The 16,964-nt window shown below is 50.2% G+C and overlaps 9 protein-coding genes across 9 annotated transcripts; 5 read left to right on the plus strand and 4 right to left on the minus strand.

Annotated features, from left to right (window-relative positions):
* Positions 1–83: 83 nt before the first annotated feature.
* Positions 84–1,400, plus strand: N7525_010857 (nucleolar and coiled-body phosphoprotein 1 family protein; the record flags this gene model as incomplete). The annotated part of the gene is made up of 2 exons (XM_002561160.2): positions 84–122; positions 222–1,400. 2 exons carry the CDS (start codon positions 84–86, stop codon positions 1,398–1,400), a joined length of 1,218 nt encoding a protein of 405 aa, XP_002561206.2.
* Positions 1,401–1,910: 510 nt separating this feature from the next.
* Positions 1,911–3,728, minus strand: N7525_010858 (uncharacterized protein; the record flags this gene model as incomplete). The annotated part of the gene is made up of 1 exon (XM_002561159.1): positions 1,911–3,728. One exon carries the CDS (start codon positions 3,726–3,728, stop codon positions 1,911–1,913), a length of 1,818 nt encoding a protein of 605 aa, XP_002561205.1.
* A 1,256-nt stretch (positions 3,729–4,984) lies between these two features.
* Positions 4,985–6,653, plus strand: N7525_010859 (cytochrome P450; the record flags this gene model as incomplete). Its single annotated transcript, XM_002561158.2, has 3 exons — positions 4,985–5,313; positions 5,371–6,464; positions 6,517–6,653. The coding sequence occupies 3 exons, from the start codon at positions 4,985–4,987 to the stop codon at positions 6,651–6,653; spliced, it is 1,560 nt and encodes a 519-aa protein (XP_002561204.2).
* A 428-nt stretch (positions 6,654–7,081) lies between these two features.
* N7525_010860 (mitochondrial 37S ribosomal protein mS37) lies at positions 7,082–7,588 on the minus strand (the record flags this gene model as incomplete). The annotated part of the gene is made up of 3 exons (XM_061215254.1): positions 7,082–7,180; positions 7,249–7,328; positions 7,459–7,588. The coding sequence occupies 3 exons, from the start codon at positions 7,586–7,588 to the stop codon at positions 7,082–7,084; spliced, it is 309 nt and encodes a 102-aa protein (XP_061067766.1).
* A 285-nt stretch (positions 7,589–7,873) lies between these two features.
* N7525_010861 (DnaJ family domain-containing protein) lies at positions 7,874–9,459 on the plus strand (the record flags this gene model as incomplete). Its single annotated transcript, XM_061215255.1, has 2 exons — positions 7,874–8,248; positions 8,311–9,459. The coding sequence occupies 2 exons, from the start codon at positions 7,874–7,876 to the stop codon at positions 9,457–9,459; spliced, it is 1,524 nt and encodes a 507-aa protein (XP_061067767.1).
* A 183-nt stretch (positions 9,460–9,642) lies between these two features.
* Positions 9,643–10,389, minus strand: N7525_010862 (uncharacterized protein; the record flags this gene model as incomplete). The annotated part of the gene is made up of 1 exon (XM_002561155.2): positions 9,643–10,389. One exon carries the CDS (start codon positions 10,387–10,389, stop codon positions 9,643–9,645), a length of 747 nt encoding a protein of 248 aa, XP_002561201.2.
* Positions 10,390–11,275: 886 nt separating this feature from the next.
* Positions 11,276–12,523, plus strand: N7525_010863 (uncharacterized protein; the record flags this gene model as incomplete). Its single annotated transcript, XM_002561154.1, has 1 exon — positions 11,276–12,523. The coding sequence occupies one exon, from the start codon at positions 11,276–11,278 to the stop codon at positions 12,521–12,523; it is 1,248 nt and encodes a 415-aa protein (XP_002561200.1).
* A 488-nt stretch (positions 12,524–13,011) lies between these two features.
* On the plus strand, positions 13,012–15,248 carry N7525_010864 (uncharacterized protein; the record flags this gene model as incomplete). Its single annotated transcript, XM_002561153.1, has 4 exons — positions 13,012–13,350; positions 13,413–13,576; positions 13,639–14,439; positions 14,492–15,248. 4 exons carry the CDS (start codon positions 13,012–13,014, stop codon positions 15,246–15,248), a joined length of 2,061 nt encoding a protein of 686 aa, XP_002561199.1.
* A 205-nt stretch (positions 15,249–15,453) lies between these two features.
* Positions 15,454–16,094, minus strand: N7525_010865 (uncharacterized protein; the record flags this gene model as incomplete). Its single annotated transcript, XM_061215256.1, has 2 exons — positions 15,454–15,507; positions 15,567–16,094. 2 exons carry the CDS (start codon positions 16,092–16,094, stop codon positions 15,454–15,456), a joined length of 582 nt encoding a protein of 193 aa, XP_061067768.1.
* Between the last annotated feature and the right edge of the window lie 870 nt (positions 16,095–16,964).

Here is a 16,964-nt window from a genome sequence, read left to right on the forward strand (position 1 = left end):
GGCAGATTATTTCTAAATAGCCTCTTCTTGCCCCGGGTTTCTTCCTTTCGCTACCGTCGAAACGAACCGAAAATCAAGTCGCTATGGCAAAGGTTTCCAGCAAGAAGACTTCGGTCAAGAAGGTACGCTTCGTTTACTTTCGATTGACATGTCGATTGGCGTGTTCATGATCTACAAACAGACGAGCGTGACGATGAGACTGACAATGCCTAATTCAACAGACCGAGTCTTCCAAGACCACCAAGTCCATTCCCCCTCAGCTGATCGCCTCAGTCGCGGCTTTCTTGTCGGACAACTTCCCCGAGACTAGCACCGCCTTCACCAAGGAAATCGCAAAGTCGGGCAAGAAGAGCGATGCGAAAAATGTCCCCTCTCTCTTGGAACTATTCCAAGCATCTGAGCAGGGATCCAGCGTGAAGAAGTCTCAGAGTCCTAGTTCCTCTTCCAGCTCAAGCAGCAGCTCCGATAGCGACTCGGATGTTGAGATGGGCGAGGCCACTCGCTCATCCTCTCCCTCTTCGTCTTCTTCTTCCAGCTCTGACAGTGATGCGGATGATGAGGATGATGATAAGTCTCCCGCGGCTCCCGCCCCCGCTCCGGCTAAGAAGTCTGCCGGTGTGAAGCGCAAGGCCGAGTCTAGCAGCGAGTCTAGCAGCTCCGACTCCGACTCGTCCTCTTCGTCCGAAGACGACAGCCCTAAGGCTAAGAAAGCCAAGACCTCCGCCACCCCCAAGAAGGCATCTTCCTCTTCGTCCTCATCCTCGTCTTCAGATTCTTCCAGCTCTGACTCCGATTCTTCGTCGAGCTCCTCTTCGTCTTCCTCTTCGAGCTCTTCTTCGTCTGATTCGTCCTCAGATTCCTCCTCTGACTCTTCTTCCGACTCTTCTTCCGACTCTTCCTCTTCCTCCGACTCTTCTTCCGAGTCCGAGTCCGAGTCCGAGAAGGAATCCAAGAAGGAATCCAAGAAGGCCCTGAAGACGGCAAAGAAGACTCCTCTCCCCGAGTCCTCAGATTCCTCTTCTGATTCGGAGTCTTCTTCCTCATCCGGGAGCAAAACCCTCGCCAATTCCCCCGACACCGAGACCAAGCCGGCCAACAAGGCGGCGGAAGCTGTGCAGACCGCCTCCTCGAGCGCCAGCCCCGCTCCTGGCAACGGACCTGCCAAGAAGAAGCACGTCGGAGCTCGCCCTACCCCTCTGGCTGTCCTGAGCGAGCTGCCTCATGACCACCCCTCGAACGACTACATGTCGTACGCCTACGCAGAGCGCGCCTGGAAGGACCTGTCTGTGACCCGCGGCAAGGGATTCACCAAGGAAAAGAACAAGAAGAAGCGTGGCTCTTACCGCGGTGGTCCCATCGACATTGGCCCCGCCACGACCTCTTTCAAGTTCGAGGACTAAACGACGACTCTTGCTTTCGCGACACAAACGTATTCGCTAGTCCATAATATCAGACTATCGTCAGCATCTAATCAAAAAATTTGCCACCAAACCCGGGCTTTTTGTCTTGGATGTCGCTTTGCCGAAGGGAAGAATCGCTATCTTTGTGTTGCTGCAACTTCCAAGGTTTGCAGTACGACTTAGGTTCGCTGCAATGGATGAATTCGGACAGATAGGGCTCTCATATCCCGCATCATACTTTACCAATCTCACTCAGCAAGGCGTACACGGAGCTATGGACAAGGTCGTTGGACCCGATATTTGCCATAGAATTTTTTTTTGCTCATTAGCTTACATCAATCAAAAGTTTGGGATCTGTCTCGACGAACTCCCCAGTATTTGCAATAATCCATGCAGCAAGAAAGAGGCCAAAGACGTAGCATACCGACGCAGACCCCTTCTAACCCGGTCAATCTCTACATGTATCAAAAATAGTAATGTACAAAATAGAGAAGTTAAAATCCGCACCTATTAATCTCGCCTCCTCCAAGCCCCAGGCTCCTCTAAACCCTCCCACCTGCAATCCCAACCCGTATGCGTATCACGAGCCGCATCCGCAGGCTCAATATCCGCAAACGCGCGCTGATTCCGCAGCTTAGATGTAGTAGCGAAATCATCCTCATCTGGACGCTCATATCCAGCCAGATTGAAGGCCTCGGAGTTCCAGCGCGGTAAAATCCCCGAACCCGTATTCACCCCCAGGTCCAGATTATATTCGTACCACTCCTTCTGCGGACCGGTTATGTCATCCGTGGACGCAAAGTCGAGCTGGACGACACCATCCACAATGCCGGTGTATACGGTTGGCGAGGAGGGCGAGGGCGAGGACATAGTGTAGATGGGGCCTCGGTAGGGACCTCTTTGGCGGTTGCGGGCTGGGACTGGGGTTTGTTGGGGGAATGTAGGGGGTGGTCGGTGGGAGAGGAATATCGAGAAGCCCTTTTTAGGGCGGGACTTTGCTTCCGTCTTGGGTCTGGTGTCGGCGTTGGTATTTGCTGTCGATTGTGTGCTCTGCGATTGTGAGGCGGGTATTTGTGCGTCGAGGTAACTGTACGTGTTGCACATGCGCAGGTCGAAGATCTTGACCACGGCTTCGCCGCCGGCTCCGGCTAGGAAGCGCTCGTGGCCGAAGGCGTGGAGACTGTAGATGGGGTTCAGGTCTGTGGCGTCTCTGTAGGAGAATTCATAGGGTCTTGGGGAGCGCAGGTCGTGGAGTCTGACGGTGTAGTCGTCCCAGGCGGTTAGAAAGACTTCGCCCGGGGAGGCTGCCTGGTTGTGGTTATTGAGAGGTTCAATGGCGCCGATATTGACCTGCGATTTGAGGCTTGTAGGGTCGGTGTCTAAAGAACCGATTCCGATCTTTCGATATGCGGAGATACCGTCTGGTGAGATTTTCGAGATAGATAAGGAATTTTCCACATCTCCAGTCCCTACAGCCACTAGGGATGAGGATAGCAATTTGGAGTAGTTGGTTCGTGACGAGCTTTCCGGTAGAAGCCATGTGAATGGCTCGATTTCTTCTTCGTCGGTCTGAGTATGGTAGAAAGCGATGGATCCATTTTCAAAATGAGCAGCCAAAGTAGAGTCTGTGTCACTGCTCAAATCTGTTTTATCAAGTTTGAGTCCATATGCCAAGAACTTATGTTTGTATTCAAATGTTGCTTCATTAGGAGAGATGGCAAGGTGAGCAATATCACCTCGGACTCGACCAAAGATCAGATGCTCCACGTTGGTATCGTTGACGTATTGGTTCCCAGAGGACAAAAGATGCAGAGAACAAATGTCATCATAGCTGCTAATGTGATCAATATCATTGAACACAAGCCAGTCTTCTTGTGAACGAGCACCGGTTTGCCTGATCCTCATCACAAGCTGGTTGGCAGCGCCCCAGGCAAGCACCTCCTTCCTATCAGCCCAACGCTGGCCATTCCAGATCTCGTAAGAATCAATTGAAGGCCTGTACCCGAGAGTCGGGTTGTCACGACGAGTCACCTCGTGAGAACCGATTTTAGTTATAGTTTCAGGCGGTACAACAAATCGTCCGATGATGGCATTTCTGTCCAAGGCCCGGGACCGGGATGTCAAAGCTTGTGCTGCATCTTTCCAGAATGGCGGTGTTTCGATAGACGGGAACCTGCTTCTAACAAACGCTCGGAAGATGCGAGAATTTTCAGCTGTGATAATGTCGTGTAATCGGCGACATGTCTGGGCCAAGTGGGCTAATGCATTGGCAGTTGGGAGGAACGTTGCAATTTGGTATATGATCTCCGATGGAAGCTCGTAAAGCATCTTGAAAGCGAAAGCTTGATTTGACAGGGTGTGAAAAGAGCAATCGTTTCAAGCTTTCAGACTATCGCCATCGTTCTTTGTTTTCCGCCACTTTCAGGTGTGTTTTGATGCTGTTCACTGAGTGTGCTGGAGAGGGAAATCCCGCGGAAAGGGCCGTGTTTGTTCAACGACAAGCAGATTAGAGGTTCGATCTCTATACTACGCTGCAATTGTCGACCGTTATGTTCATTTAGCCAGTACAATATATGTTGCAGCACAGCAATTTCGTACACAAATTGCCCCATGTGGGCGACAGTTGCCTTATGACGTAAGCACATTGGCTCGCTAGGACAGCTTCAAGAGGGCTCTGCTTTTAGCGCCAAAAAAGCAGTTAGGCAGACCCTAGCTTTGAAATAGAGCTACAAGACTATTATGGAATGCACATCAGTTTTCAACTCTTGAAATGAGTCCTGACTTAATAGAGATTTGAAGCATACGCATCGATGTTCGCGTTGATAAAGAATATTGATGTTAAAGAGAGGATTCTGTTTCCAGGGCATATCAGAGAATGACCACGGAATAAAAAAAAAAAAAAAGAAAAAGAAATACATCAGCGCAAAATAGCTCCTGGGAGGACGTCGAGCGAATCTAGGCGCAGCTCTCTAAAGCGCGACTCAGAAATGTTAAGAGCCATCTCGCATATATCGCGACAGGCAAATTCACGTACGCCATTCTCGATCCGCTTCAAGGGGTAGAGCTTGTCGTTCGATGGAAGATCGTGAACATGGTGTTATCCTTCATAAACCGGTGTTGCTCTGGTCCAAGACCATAGCATCTAGCTGTACGCTTATCGCCTTATCGCTTTCGCGGGGAAGTAATGTCGGGGCGGTGGAGAAAGTTTCCCTATCAAACCTGCATGTAGCTATGCACATGTAGCTCGTATTGACCACCTGGAGACAATCTTTGGGGTAATTCTATTACCTAACTGTTCGCCGTCGGCAAAGGTAAAGCGAATCAGAGTGAGTGGAATTCAACAGTATGGGGCCTAGGTTAATCTTGCAATTAGGGACCACACTCGGCACCACCTGCAATACACGGATGGGTGCTGGCTGGCCTAGCAGCTAGTGGCATAGTGGTGTCGGCAATCTCCATTGTATACAGCTCCGAGGTCCAGAGGGGTTCGCAAGCCGCTTTTCTTATATCTGCGAAGCATCTAGGTATTCCCAGGTATCCACCATAGTGGACGCAAACACAACCATCCCGGAATTGAATTCACAATGGCATATTCGATCACTGCCCTGGCGGTAGCATTTTTTGCTGGTTTCGTCATCTACAGGGTGTTAATTTACCCAGCGTTTCTCTCCCCGCTGTCGAAGATCCCCAACGCACACTGGAGCGCTCCCGTCTCCCCGATATGGATGCTATGGAGGCGATTCACAAGCCGAAATAACCGGACGATCCAGGCCGCACACGAGAGACTCGGTCCTATCGTTAGGTTAGGACCGTCGGAGATCTCCATCAACTGTGTCGAGGGAGGAATTAAGTCAGTTTATGCTGGCGGATTTGAGAAGCATGACTGGTATCCCCGAGTCTTCGCTTCATTTGGGTTAGTATGGACCCTGGTTCACAGTAACCTATGTACGTAGCTCACCGTGAGAATTAGGACAGTGAGCATGTTCACCATGACAGGAAGCAAGACGCATTCAACCCGGAAACGGATGTTGTCCAACATATACTCGAAATCGACTCTGCAAACATCCCCTCATATGCGGGTAGTCTCAAATACCGTCATCTTTGACAGACTGCTGCCGATTCTTCAGGAAGCGGCAATGTCTGGCAAATCCCTCGATGTGCATGATCTAAATCAGGGACTGACAATGGACTTCGTCTCCTCCTATCTATTCGGTTTGCAGAATGGCACGAATTACCTGCAAGACAATTCGGTCCGCAAGCACTGGCTTCACCTTTACATGTGCCGGAAGCCGTTCGAGTTTTATGCCCAGGAAGTTCCATATTTGGATGGATGGCTGCGACGGATTGGTCTTCGTGTAGTACCTAAGTACTGCGACGAGGCCAATGCAATGCTTGATTCTTGGGCTCTGGATCTATGCGATAGGGCGGAGCAGATACTATCATCGACCCAGCCAGGCGTCGAGCCAACTGTCTACAAACAGTTGAAACAATCACTCGACAAGCATTCCGCAAAGAATGGAGAAGCAGAGCCAGACAAGGCCCAGCAGCGACTCGATATTGCTTGCGAGATGTACGACCAGCTGACTGCCGGCTTTGAAACCAGTGCCGTTGGCCTCACATATCTGTTCTGGCAACTCTCCCGACACCCAGAAGTGCAGAACAAGCTCCGAGAGGAACTACTCACTCTGGATCCCCCGATTTCGTACCCAAAGACAGCCGATCTGCCGCCGGCGAAGTCAATTGATAATCTGCCGCTGTTGGAAGCGATCGTGACGGAGACCTTGAGACTTCATGCTCCAATCCCTGGCATTCAGCCTCGCGTAACGCCATCTCCGTCGTGCACTCTGGCTGGGTATGCAGATATCCCACCTAACACAAGGGTGAATGCGCAAGCATATTCACTGCACCGTAATCCAGAGGTATTCCCAGATCCAGAAACCTGGCAGCCGAAGCGTTGGCTGGAGTCTGAGAATTCGCCAGCTAATCTGGAAGAGAAACGCCGGTGGTTCTGGGCGTTTGGGAGTGGAGGACGTATGTGTGTGGGAAGCAATCTTGCACTGCAAGGTACGTATTGAAGAGTCGCAATCATTGAATTATGCTGATTACGGTTTGGCAGAGATGAAATTGGCCGTGGCTGCGATTTACACTAACTTCCGCACCACCATTGTCAACGCCGACAACATCGAGGCTATCGATGCTTACACTGTGAAACCGACAGGCGATAAACTGATCCTCAAGTTTGAGTCTGTCTGACATGTCATGGGAGCGGAATTTGCATGCGCAGCTATTGCTACAGCAGTATGAACTCAGAGTAGAATTAATTTGATCACCAAAAGTGTCAGTATTGCCGCTGAAAGGATAAGCGAAAAGAACGAGACACTAGCATGAAGATAGTCACTGAGAAGGATATCTTGCCAGGTGGGCCATAGATGCATGTAATGAAACAAGAGTTAATCAATTGTTCTGACAGGTGATTCCACATCCCACATAGTTGTATACTGTACATATGAAAAGCCAACTCCCATAGCCACTGATGCAAAATAAGCGGACCGAATCAGCGGGTGACAAGGGCCAGAGAATTCGCGCAATATTGTATCAAAAAGAACCCAAAACTCCAGGTGGACAACTCGCTTCTGCTGCCAAGTCCGGATAGACAATAACAATCCAGTGCAAAAAACATTTTAACCGAGAACACCGTCCTTCTTCCGCGGGCCAACAACCTTGGGGTACATTCTCATGAGGTGGTAGTTGACGGTGTTCTTCTTCTGCTCCTTGGATTTCTATATGTGGGAGTAACTCGTTAGAAATGTCGACAATATGAAAAGAACGGCTGGGGATTATAACGTACCGGTGCATCCATGCACTTCCGCAATTGAGCCTCGAGAGCAGCGCAGCCTTCCGCGCCGTATCCGGCAGAAGCCCAGCAGTCTGTTTGCAACGCAATATTGTCAGTAACCCACTCACGATTTCGAGGTTCAAGGTATTCGATATCTGGAATGCGAAGCCAGGACGAGAGGTTGATAGCGACAAGGTCACTGCCAGCGAGGAGCAAACATACTAAGCATAGACGACATCACTACCACGCAGGGGTTCTGCTCGTTCTGATTCGGCCGGCGAACACGGAGATGGTTGATGGTATTAAGACGCATCGGGTTGAGCCGGGTGGAGAGGGAGCCTTTGGGTGCCATGGTGGGCAATTATTAGGGTCGTGAAACTGGCAACAGGGTATCAATTGAGCGAGAAGAGGCAAAATGCCTTGAAGCGAACGTGTGCGGGATTCACGATGAGAGACTGGCGCCGGCGACGGATCTTCGACGAACAAAATCCGAAGTTTCGACTCCGCGGAGGTGGATGACTAATCTTTATTACGCCCCGGATCTTTGTCTACCTCGAGGGCTTGCCACCTATTGACAAGTCCTGTACACTCCTTTTGATATCGCAAGTTCATTAAATTGAAAGCAAATTTATTGAGCATGTCCGCGAGATACAGTTTGTCTACACAACTCCGTGGTGTTTCTTCAACATGCACTTTTAGAGCTCCGATAGCTCCCGCAGCTAGGCGGTTCTCCGCAGCATGCCACCTGAAACAAACATCGCCCTCATCTACAGCCAAAACGGAGGATAACCATGGCAAAGATGACCCAGAAGAGGACAAAAAGGATAGTCCGATGGCGCGCCGTCTGGCTCAGATGACTGAAGATGCGATGCTAGAAGGTGGACGATCTGCGCAGCGCAACATCGAGCAAGCAGGGTTCTCAGAAGAACTGAAAAATGAGCTCGCAGAGCGCATTGCTGCTTCTTCATTCAGGAGCGAGTATGCTGCTGCTCATTCTATAGTCGAAATGCCCGTATGTGGTCCTTATCTTGTCCTACTGTCAAACAACCACTAACCCGCATTCCCTTATCGTAGGCTGCCGCAGGTCAGGGCACACGAGAGAACGCCGCCGCTCCTAAATGGACAGGAACAGAGCGCGTCGAGGATACAACTCTGCGCATGCTAGATGACGCTAGCAAACCAATCCGAATGCCTTACAAGATCCCCGATCCCGTGAACCTCAGAATCCCCCCGAAGCCCAAAAAGTCCCGCGGAGAACGACTTGCCGAAGCGAAAGAACGCACTTCTACCTACACGCTGAGTCGGGCACCTGGATTTTCGGAAGAGGAGCGTGAAGATATGCGCCGTGAGATGAGGGAGCAGTTGACACCTGGGGCGCATTCCATGCCAATCTCGATTTCGGGTCTTTCGTCACTGGCAAATGAGCGAATCGAGGATGCGATTGCGCGTGGACAATTTAAAAAGATACCTCGTGGGAAAGGTGTGAATACCAAGACGGATCACAATGCAAGCAACGCATTCATTGATACAACCGAATATTTCATGAATAAGATCATCCAACAGCAGGAAATTGTGCCGCCGTGGATCGAGAAGCAACAGCAGCTTGGTTCGGAACTCAGTCGATTCCGCGAACGTCTTCGAGCGGACTGGCGGAGACATGCTGCGATGTTGATTGCGAGCAAGGGCGGGTCCTTGGACGCACAAATGAAGCGGGCAAAAGCGTATGCTGCAGCGGAGGCTCGGCTGGCAGACAGGGCAAAGTTGGAGGCTTCATTCGGAGAAGCTACATCCAAGTCAGAGACATCACAGGGATCACCTGCTATTAAGAATGACAGCGAGGAAACAGAAGATCTAGCCCATCTCCCACCATTGCGAGACCCCGGATACCTCGCAATTGAGCGTTCTTATCACGAACTGGCCGTGAAACAAATCAACACTCTCACGCGCTCATACAATCTCCAAGCTCCTCCCTCTGCCCACAAACCATATATCAATCTTGATCGAGAGCTCAACGCATGCTATGCCGCGGTAGCGCCTGAGCTAGCAGAGGAAATTAAACGCAGAGCGACAGAGCGTGCACGTCCTACGTCTATCGTTCCGCCGGTCTCTTCCGGCAAGTTCGGGTCACTGGGCATGGCCCAGTCTGTACGAGTTCACGAAGAAGATCAGTCAAAGGGATATGGTATGAAAGAGCTGTGGCGCGATTTATTCACCAAGTCCTGAAAACAGCAAACCACAAAAAAAGAGAACTCCTCCACTCTTCCTTCTGTTTCATCCTGTGTGGCACCACATCGGAGATAATTATACAGCAATAATGTGATATAAAACCTGACGAGCAATGGAACTCGAAATAAGACAAACAAAGACGGTCTCTCTCAACACCACCTCCCAGCATCAGCTTTCCCCTCACGAAACTGGATCGGAATCTTCGGCTTTCCTGCGAAGAGAGAGAGTCGTCGCAGGACACGGTTTTCTTGTCGTCCACAGCAAGATTAAAGGGATTACGACGACGCCACCGACAGCAACAAAGCCGACTCCAAGTGCACTTGACAAAACGAATCTGGCGGCACTCATCTGCCTTGTGCCAGCAGCAAGAGCAGGTACGCCCAACACCAAGCAGAGAATAGAGAGAGTAACGGAAATGAAAGCTTTGCCGAGACGCCTGAAAAGTCGATGCTTAGCTATACGCCTGGTCGCGGCAGGGTCCCGGTAGAGATGTGATTCCTCCCGTAGATCCCGCCAGTCGGCAAAAGCATGGCGGACCGTGAGGATAAAACCCCAGTACGTGCCGGGAACGAAGGCAAGAAAGAGATACCCGATAATATACGCAGAAGATGAAGGAATGCCCGTGTACATGCCTAGGTACCCATGTTTTGGTAGCCAGTCCTGGCAAGTACAATCATTAGGCCACGAGGGAACACACGCTGTCATATTGCTGACTTCGTCTCGCTTGTGCATGGGAATGATGAAATGATGCCAGGGGATCTTTGGGAAGTCTCCCGGAGGCCAGCCGGCTTGCTCGAGGTCGGAGTCACCGAATGGTAAACGCGAGATTACTTCAACGTCTCCAAACCAGATCTCGTTGACTGCGTTGCCTTGGTCGTAGAAGTGGTCAGACTTCACGCCGTGCACGGCCGAGACCTTGTTTCCCATCTAAGGTTTTGCGAGAGTATATGACGCAGTGGTGATATAATAAGGTGTGGTAGAATGTTTTGATAAAACAATGTTGTGGTATAATAAAGTAGATGAAGATGGATGGTGAGGATTCACTGGACATCTTGCCCGGTTGACCTGGGCAGATGAGCCTGGAGTCTAGTTCACATTGTTTTGGAAGGAGCAAAAGAGGGAAGGCACTTTGGTGTGTCTCTTTGCACTGAGGGAGATGAGTCACCTTGGACTACAACTATGTAACTTGCTAATATCAGTGATTTGAATATATTCTGGGGCTTTAACAAGTTGTTCTCTGTTTTGGAGAGATATTCTATTTTCGACTAAGACACCACACATATTTCAGATTCAGTTCCCAAAAGCTTTCCCTTAGATATGCTCGTCAGTATTTCCACTATGGCGGCACTTGCATATACTACGATGGGATAGCTGGTTGACAAGGAATGCTCTAACTGGATATTCTAGTATATCCAACCGATAATGTGGCTTTATTTAGACCAATTAAACTATGTTACCTCTCAGTCTCAATCTTGAGAGTGCTAAAATTGATCAAAAGGACTTTAGCGGGGAGTTAGGGTTCTCCCCTGTGAGTGGCCGCCGCCAAGTGACGATCGTGCATGAGGGCGCGTATTTGTGACCAACGACAGGCTCATCAGACTGCCTTGGCCCTGCACTGACTTTCTCTTCGCTTCATCACATCGAATATGCTTGCTTCTTATACGTACCCCCTCCCCCCTGCCGCCCCCCATCACCTTTGGAACATGTATCACCAAATCCTCGTGTGAGATTCGACGTTTCGGAATGTCGATCAGTGACTACACCTACTTTTAAAATCATTGCTTTTCCTCTTCACCTGTCATATAATCCAGATATGATTCCCTCGGCGGCCTTCGTCTTGCCTGTCCTTTTTACTCTCTTGATTGTACATAGTGCCCCGGTTCAGGCCCAGAAGGTTCAACGTGCATCTAAACCAGCCGCGCCCCCAACAGTGGACAAGCCACTGTTAGCAATCCAAATTGGGAGCATAGTGGGCGCCTATGTGATATTTGTCGCTATCCTACTAGCTCTACTTATCTTCATCGGACGACGCTTGCGTCGGACAGTTCAGTCCTCCAACTATACACTGCATATGGAAATTCTGAAGCCTGCCAGACCTCCCGTCAGCATGGATCCCAGCCCAGTCTCTCCTATGTCACACAACCTCCCCAGTCCCAAGTCAAGCGGGTTTAGATCCTGGGGATCACTGAATAGGAGCGCCAGACCCTCCCAACCATCCACGAACGGCAGCATGGTGACCATCGACGAGTCCATCGTCGCAAACGACCGACAACGGGCCCAGCATGATATGGAAATGCTCTATGCAGCGGTCATGGAACACGATGCCCAAAAAGCTTCCGGAGTTGACCTGTCTGCCCGCGAAAGAGACCTCCATGCACAATCACCCGACAGCCAACTCACAAACCCATTCACAGACCGTGGCTCCCACGCCTCAGAGAACTCACTGGCGCCCTTAGCTCCATTGAAATCCCCCAAGGGATTCAACAGCTCCCGCTTATCCAAGCTCTTCAACTCAGGCTCCCGCGCCAATCCAGAACCAAGCAAAGTGCGCTCACCGCGTCTGGCTATCCGCAAAATGCCCATCTCCTCCCCACTGGCCTCGCCAGCAGTGGCCACACCTCAACCCTATGTGCCCGAAAACCCGCCTCTTTCCCCGCGGATTTATAACCCCGGCCCTCCTCCAGTTGCGCCGCGACAGCAGGCGAGCGAGCCGACCAAACCGGCTCCTGGGCGTGCCCGTCCACCGGCGCCTTTAGCCCTGTCTACTCCCTCGCCTTCGTCCTCAATCCCGTCTAACCTACCTTTCCGTGAGGCGTACCCACCGCAAAGTGCCCCGGCTACCAAGACCACTATCCTGGAACGGCCAGTGAAGAACCGTGCGGCTCCTGTCACGGGTATGGCTACGCCGTATAGTCCGTACATGCCATTTACTCCTGTGACGCCTTTTACACCCGGGCGCACAGTGACAAAGCGACAGCGGAAGCGAGAGGAACGTGGGAATGGATTGCAAGTATTGAACGAAGACGATCTGGTTAAGGATGATGACGATATCTGGGGATGATAATATGGTAGGGGAATGAGATTTATTATGGAATCACCCGGTCTATTTGGCTTATGTTTAAAGCGCCTTGTACAGGTATGGACCTCATTTATTTCTTGAACAATCGTCCGTCATCATGTAGAGCCCTATCCTGAATGAAACTCTTGTACATTCCTACTCACTACTGCCCCAGGGCGCTCCAAATTGGTCTATGCCTTGATCATCCCGCGCGCTAGTACCAACTCGAGATTTATGTTATGATCTAGACAAATAGCATCGAAATGTTCCCTCAAGGGTGCGCTTTTGACTAGTTACATCTTGTGGCCCCCAAAGTATGCGGTATCTTTGCGAATATTATTGGGGGAATACCTGCATAAGTAGTAGAAGATCGACAACCACTCCCGGGGCTGAGCATCGTATTATTGCGCTCAGCCTCAGTGTACGTTATTATAAACAAAAGATTCGCTGTTCTTCTGCAACCATCTGACTTCAATGCAGAAATCTGGACCATGGAACTACACCCATTGTCGCAGCCGGACGAACTGCCCATGGCGGACAAGCTAACCACTTGGTCACAGTCATTGTCAAGGTCGAAGTGTCGATTGGTCGGAAACAAAAAGACTGAAGATTGGAAAAAGGCGCTTTATCTAGGGTCCTTCTCTACCTTCGTGGTGCTGGTGTTCAATGTTGGCTTTGTACTCTGGGCAGTCACGAATCATGGGCTGCAGGGTGATCAAGCTGTCCTCTTCACTGGGAACTGCGAGAAATCAAAACGGATCAGCACGGGGTTTCACTTCGTGATTAATATTCTAGGAACTATTCTGTTAGGTGCTAGTAACTACGGCATGGTCAGTCACTGAATCATTGATATTCAGAAAGGATAGGGACTAATAGAATCTACGAAGTACAGCAATGTCTCTGTGCTCCGACCAGGGGGGATATTGATCGTGCCCACTCTAGAGGGAAGTGGCTGGATATTGGCGTGCAAAGCACGTGGAATCTCGGGCACATTCCCCGTATAAAGCTTTTTCTTTGGATCTGTCTGGCTTTTTCATCGCTCCCTTTGCATCTCATGTAAGTCTCTGACGTTATTCGCGAGATTCGCAGTGGATGCAATGTCTCATCTTTCTCCCCAGGTATAACTCTACCATATTCCAAACCCTGTCAGTCTACAAGTACCAAGTGCTTGTAGGGAATAAACCCTTTTCTAGGATCAATATAAATGATGTGAAACTCCCTGGTCAAAACTCGCCTGATACGACCTTTTCGAGACTGCTGGAGAAGGACACGAACGGGACGCTCGAGTACTTCAACAATAGCGAGTGTATCTCCAAATACGCAAATGGGTTTCAGACGAATTATGCCAACTTGCTCCTTGTCACGGATGATTATAATTCAACTACCCAAGACTTCGGCAACTTCACGGACTATGGACCACCTGAAACCGACCCCTACCGCTGGATCTGCGCTGGATACGGCTCCGCTTCATTGCACCGACACTGCACAAGCCTTGTACCGGAGCTACTCGCAGATCCAGACAACTGGGCGGTACCGGCAGGGCTTTCAAGCTTTTCGGGTAAGAACTTTTCACTCCACTCGGCAGATCTCAAAGTCAAGTATTGCCTGAGCGAAAGCGTCCCGGAAAGATGTACTGTAGAGTACAGCCTTCCGTTGATTATTGTAGTGATTATTTCAAACATCATGAAAATTGTCATCCTCTGTTGGATTACCATCACCATGGCCGAGACTCCCATTTTGACCACGGGGGATGCCATTTCCTCCTTCGTCGAGATACCCGATGATACCACAAGAGGACAATGTCTACTCTCGCGCGACGTGGTAATCAAGCCGGTCAATAAGAGCCTGAGATTCGATGCAAAGCCAAGACGATGGGGATCGCCTGTGTCTGGTCAACGATGGACGATTTGTCTCTTATCGTACGTGAATCCACCATAACCCCCTTTTCATCGACCTAACCCACCACTTTAGATATTCTGTTGCCATCCTTGTCTGCGTTTCATTCCTCATCATAGGCGTGACCGCGGGAGGGATTTGGGCCGCTGGTCTCGGAGAGCCGAGAGTCTCAAACTTGATAGTCGGCTTACCTTCCTCCCTGGTGGCAAACACCATCATAGCCAATACCCCCCAGGTCGTGTTCTCGATATTGTACTTTTCATCCAATGGTATCTTCACCATCATGGCGCTCGCCAATGAATGGAGCTACCACGCCCTCAAACGGAAGGGTCTTCGGGTTTCCACGCTTCCCCGGGGCTCTCAGCGGAGTTCATTCTTCCTGTCCCTTCCCTACCGATACTCGCTTCCTCTCCTGACCCTTTCGGGCATTTTGCACTGGCTCATATCCCAGAGTTTCTATTTGGTGAGCATTAAGTCGTACGGGATCGGGCTGACTCGGGAGCCTGCGGACGATACCACCACGTGTGGGTATTCGCCGGCTGTGATTCTGAGTACGCTTTCTGTCGGGGTCGCCATGTTGGTTTGTCTTGTCTTGATGTCATTTAAACGATTGAAATCCGGTATGCCAGTGGCGGGGAGTTGTAGTTTGGCTATTGCTGCTGCTTGTCATCCTTCCTTGTCGGGTCTGGATACGATGGAGGAGACAGCTGGAATTGATGCTACACTTCCGTTGAAATGGGGCGTTGAAATGCCCGAATGTGATGGGGTAGGGCATTGTGCACTCTCCAGTGGACAAGTGGAGTTTCCGCTGGATGGAAGCGTGTATGAGTGAATAGTTAATTAGAGAGCTTGTAAGGTAATCTATCACTGAGAGATGGATGCAGTTGGCAAGACCCTCCACGAATTGTCAACCTCGTTCTCAGTTATTTGAACCTATATGATCCCCGTAATGTAGTTACCAGTGATGCCATCCACAGCTGACAAGCCTTTCTTTATATTTCCAAGGTTCTCTAAAACATGGCCTAACAAAATCCGGCCTATTTCTGCCAAACATGCGCCATCTCCGCTCGAACCATTGCCATCAAGACGACCTGTTGCCATCAACTATTAGCCATGCCTCTCACATATCTACCACCAACATTCAACATACCAAGCTGAGGTCTACCCCTTTAGCCACGCGAACCCTCAAAACCGAGACATCCCGATCCCGCACAAACCGCTTCTTGATATTGTTCGAATGAACCGAGATCTCCGCAATCGTAGCATTACCAACATTAACATAATTCGTTAACCCCATCGCATCGCGCGGTCGCATCTCGAACACCGCACCAGAACTCAAGATCTTCGCATTAATAGCCGTATGTTGCGACGTGAAGAATTTATTATGGCAAAGCTCGGCGATCTTGTTGCCACTAGCGTCTTCTACAAGCCACCCGATCTTACGTCGTAGGTCGAAGACTGGCCGGCCCGAGGCATCCTTCAACGGTCGTCTCAGCGTCATCGAGCTATAGCCCCCCGGGCCTTCGACGGAGAAGAGTTTCTCGCCGTTATCGCCTGCGATCGTGATATCTTGGAGATGGCGGTCATGGACCCTTACCCATACGACGGATTCCTGCTCGGTCGTATGGCCTTCGATTAGGCAGACTGGTGAAGGTGGGGCTTGGAGCTCTGCGTCCATTGTGGCTGAATCAGGTGCCAAGAGCAGGAGGACCGGGTGGGTGTTTGGAGTTATGAGAATAGGACAAAGGTTGGGGGCGGATAGATGGTAGGAAAAGAATATACAGAGAATCAGGTGAAGTTTCTCTATGTCCTGCGAGCAAGAAACTACGCGCTCCACACCCCCGAAATGGTAAATGCGCAGTGGTGGGTCTGTTCAGCCTGCATATACGCGGAAGGAAGCTTGTTGCCCGGTTGAAGGAATGCGTAAATAGGCTCGTGGAAGTTTCCCACGTTAGGGCTGGATGGTTGGGGGTCAGAAATTGGACTAACTAAGGAAGGATTGTGGGTGTCGTAAATATCGTAACAGCTAAAGGGGTGGGGATATTGAATTATATGAAAGGGGACGGGATAACCCCCTTATGCAAGGCTTTGGGCGTCGACTAGTGCGATTGGCGCCACGGCCGATGCTTAAAGTGGACCAAGCTTTCAGTGGGGGCTAGACGTGAAGAAGACATGGGAGCCAATAGTAATCGGTCTGATATTCGACGGAGTATAAGGGGATATGTAGTATTAAGACTTAGTATGGCATAATATCTTTTACACTAGGTATTAGAATAGGAAGTCTAGGATTAATCAAGTTGATAACTGTCTAGCTCATTTCCCACGGAAGCATTGATTTCCTGCTTTGAACTATGGCCTCCCTTTGGTTTGATTGCCAGGTGAATCAACTCCACGTATGGACATATAGCGCCAGGGCATATTGGAGCCATCGGCAAAACCAACCGGTAAAGGATTGTGAGTTTTTTCATGATGAGTTAGGAAGATTTCGCATGATCTCATCTCACTCAGCGAGGAAGTGACAAATATGATTAATGCCTCAATTTGACCC

This window comes from Penicillium rubens (genome assembly GCF_028828025.1).
Source record: "Penicillium rubens strain IBT 27055 chromosome Unknown utg000004l_segment0_segment0, whole genome shotgun sequence".
Classification (NCBI taxonomy): Eukaryota; Fungi; Ascomycota; class Eurotiomycetes; order Eurotiales; family Aspergillaceae; genus Penicillium; species Penicillium rubens.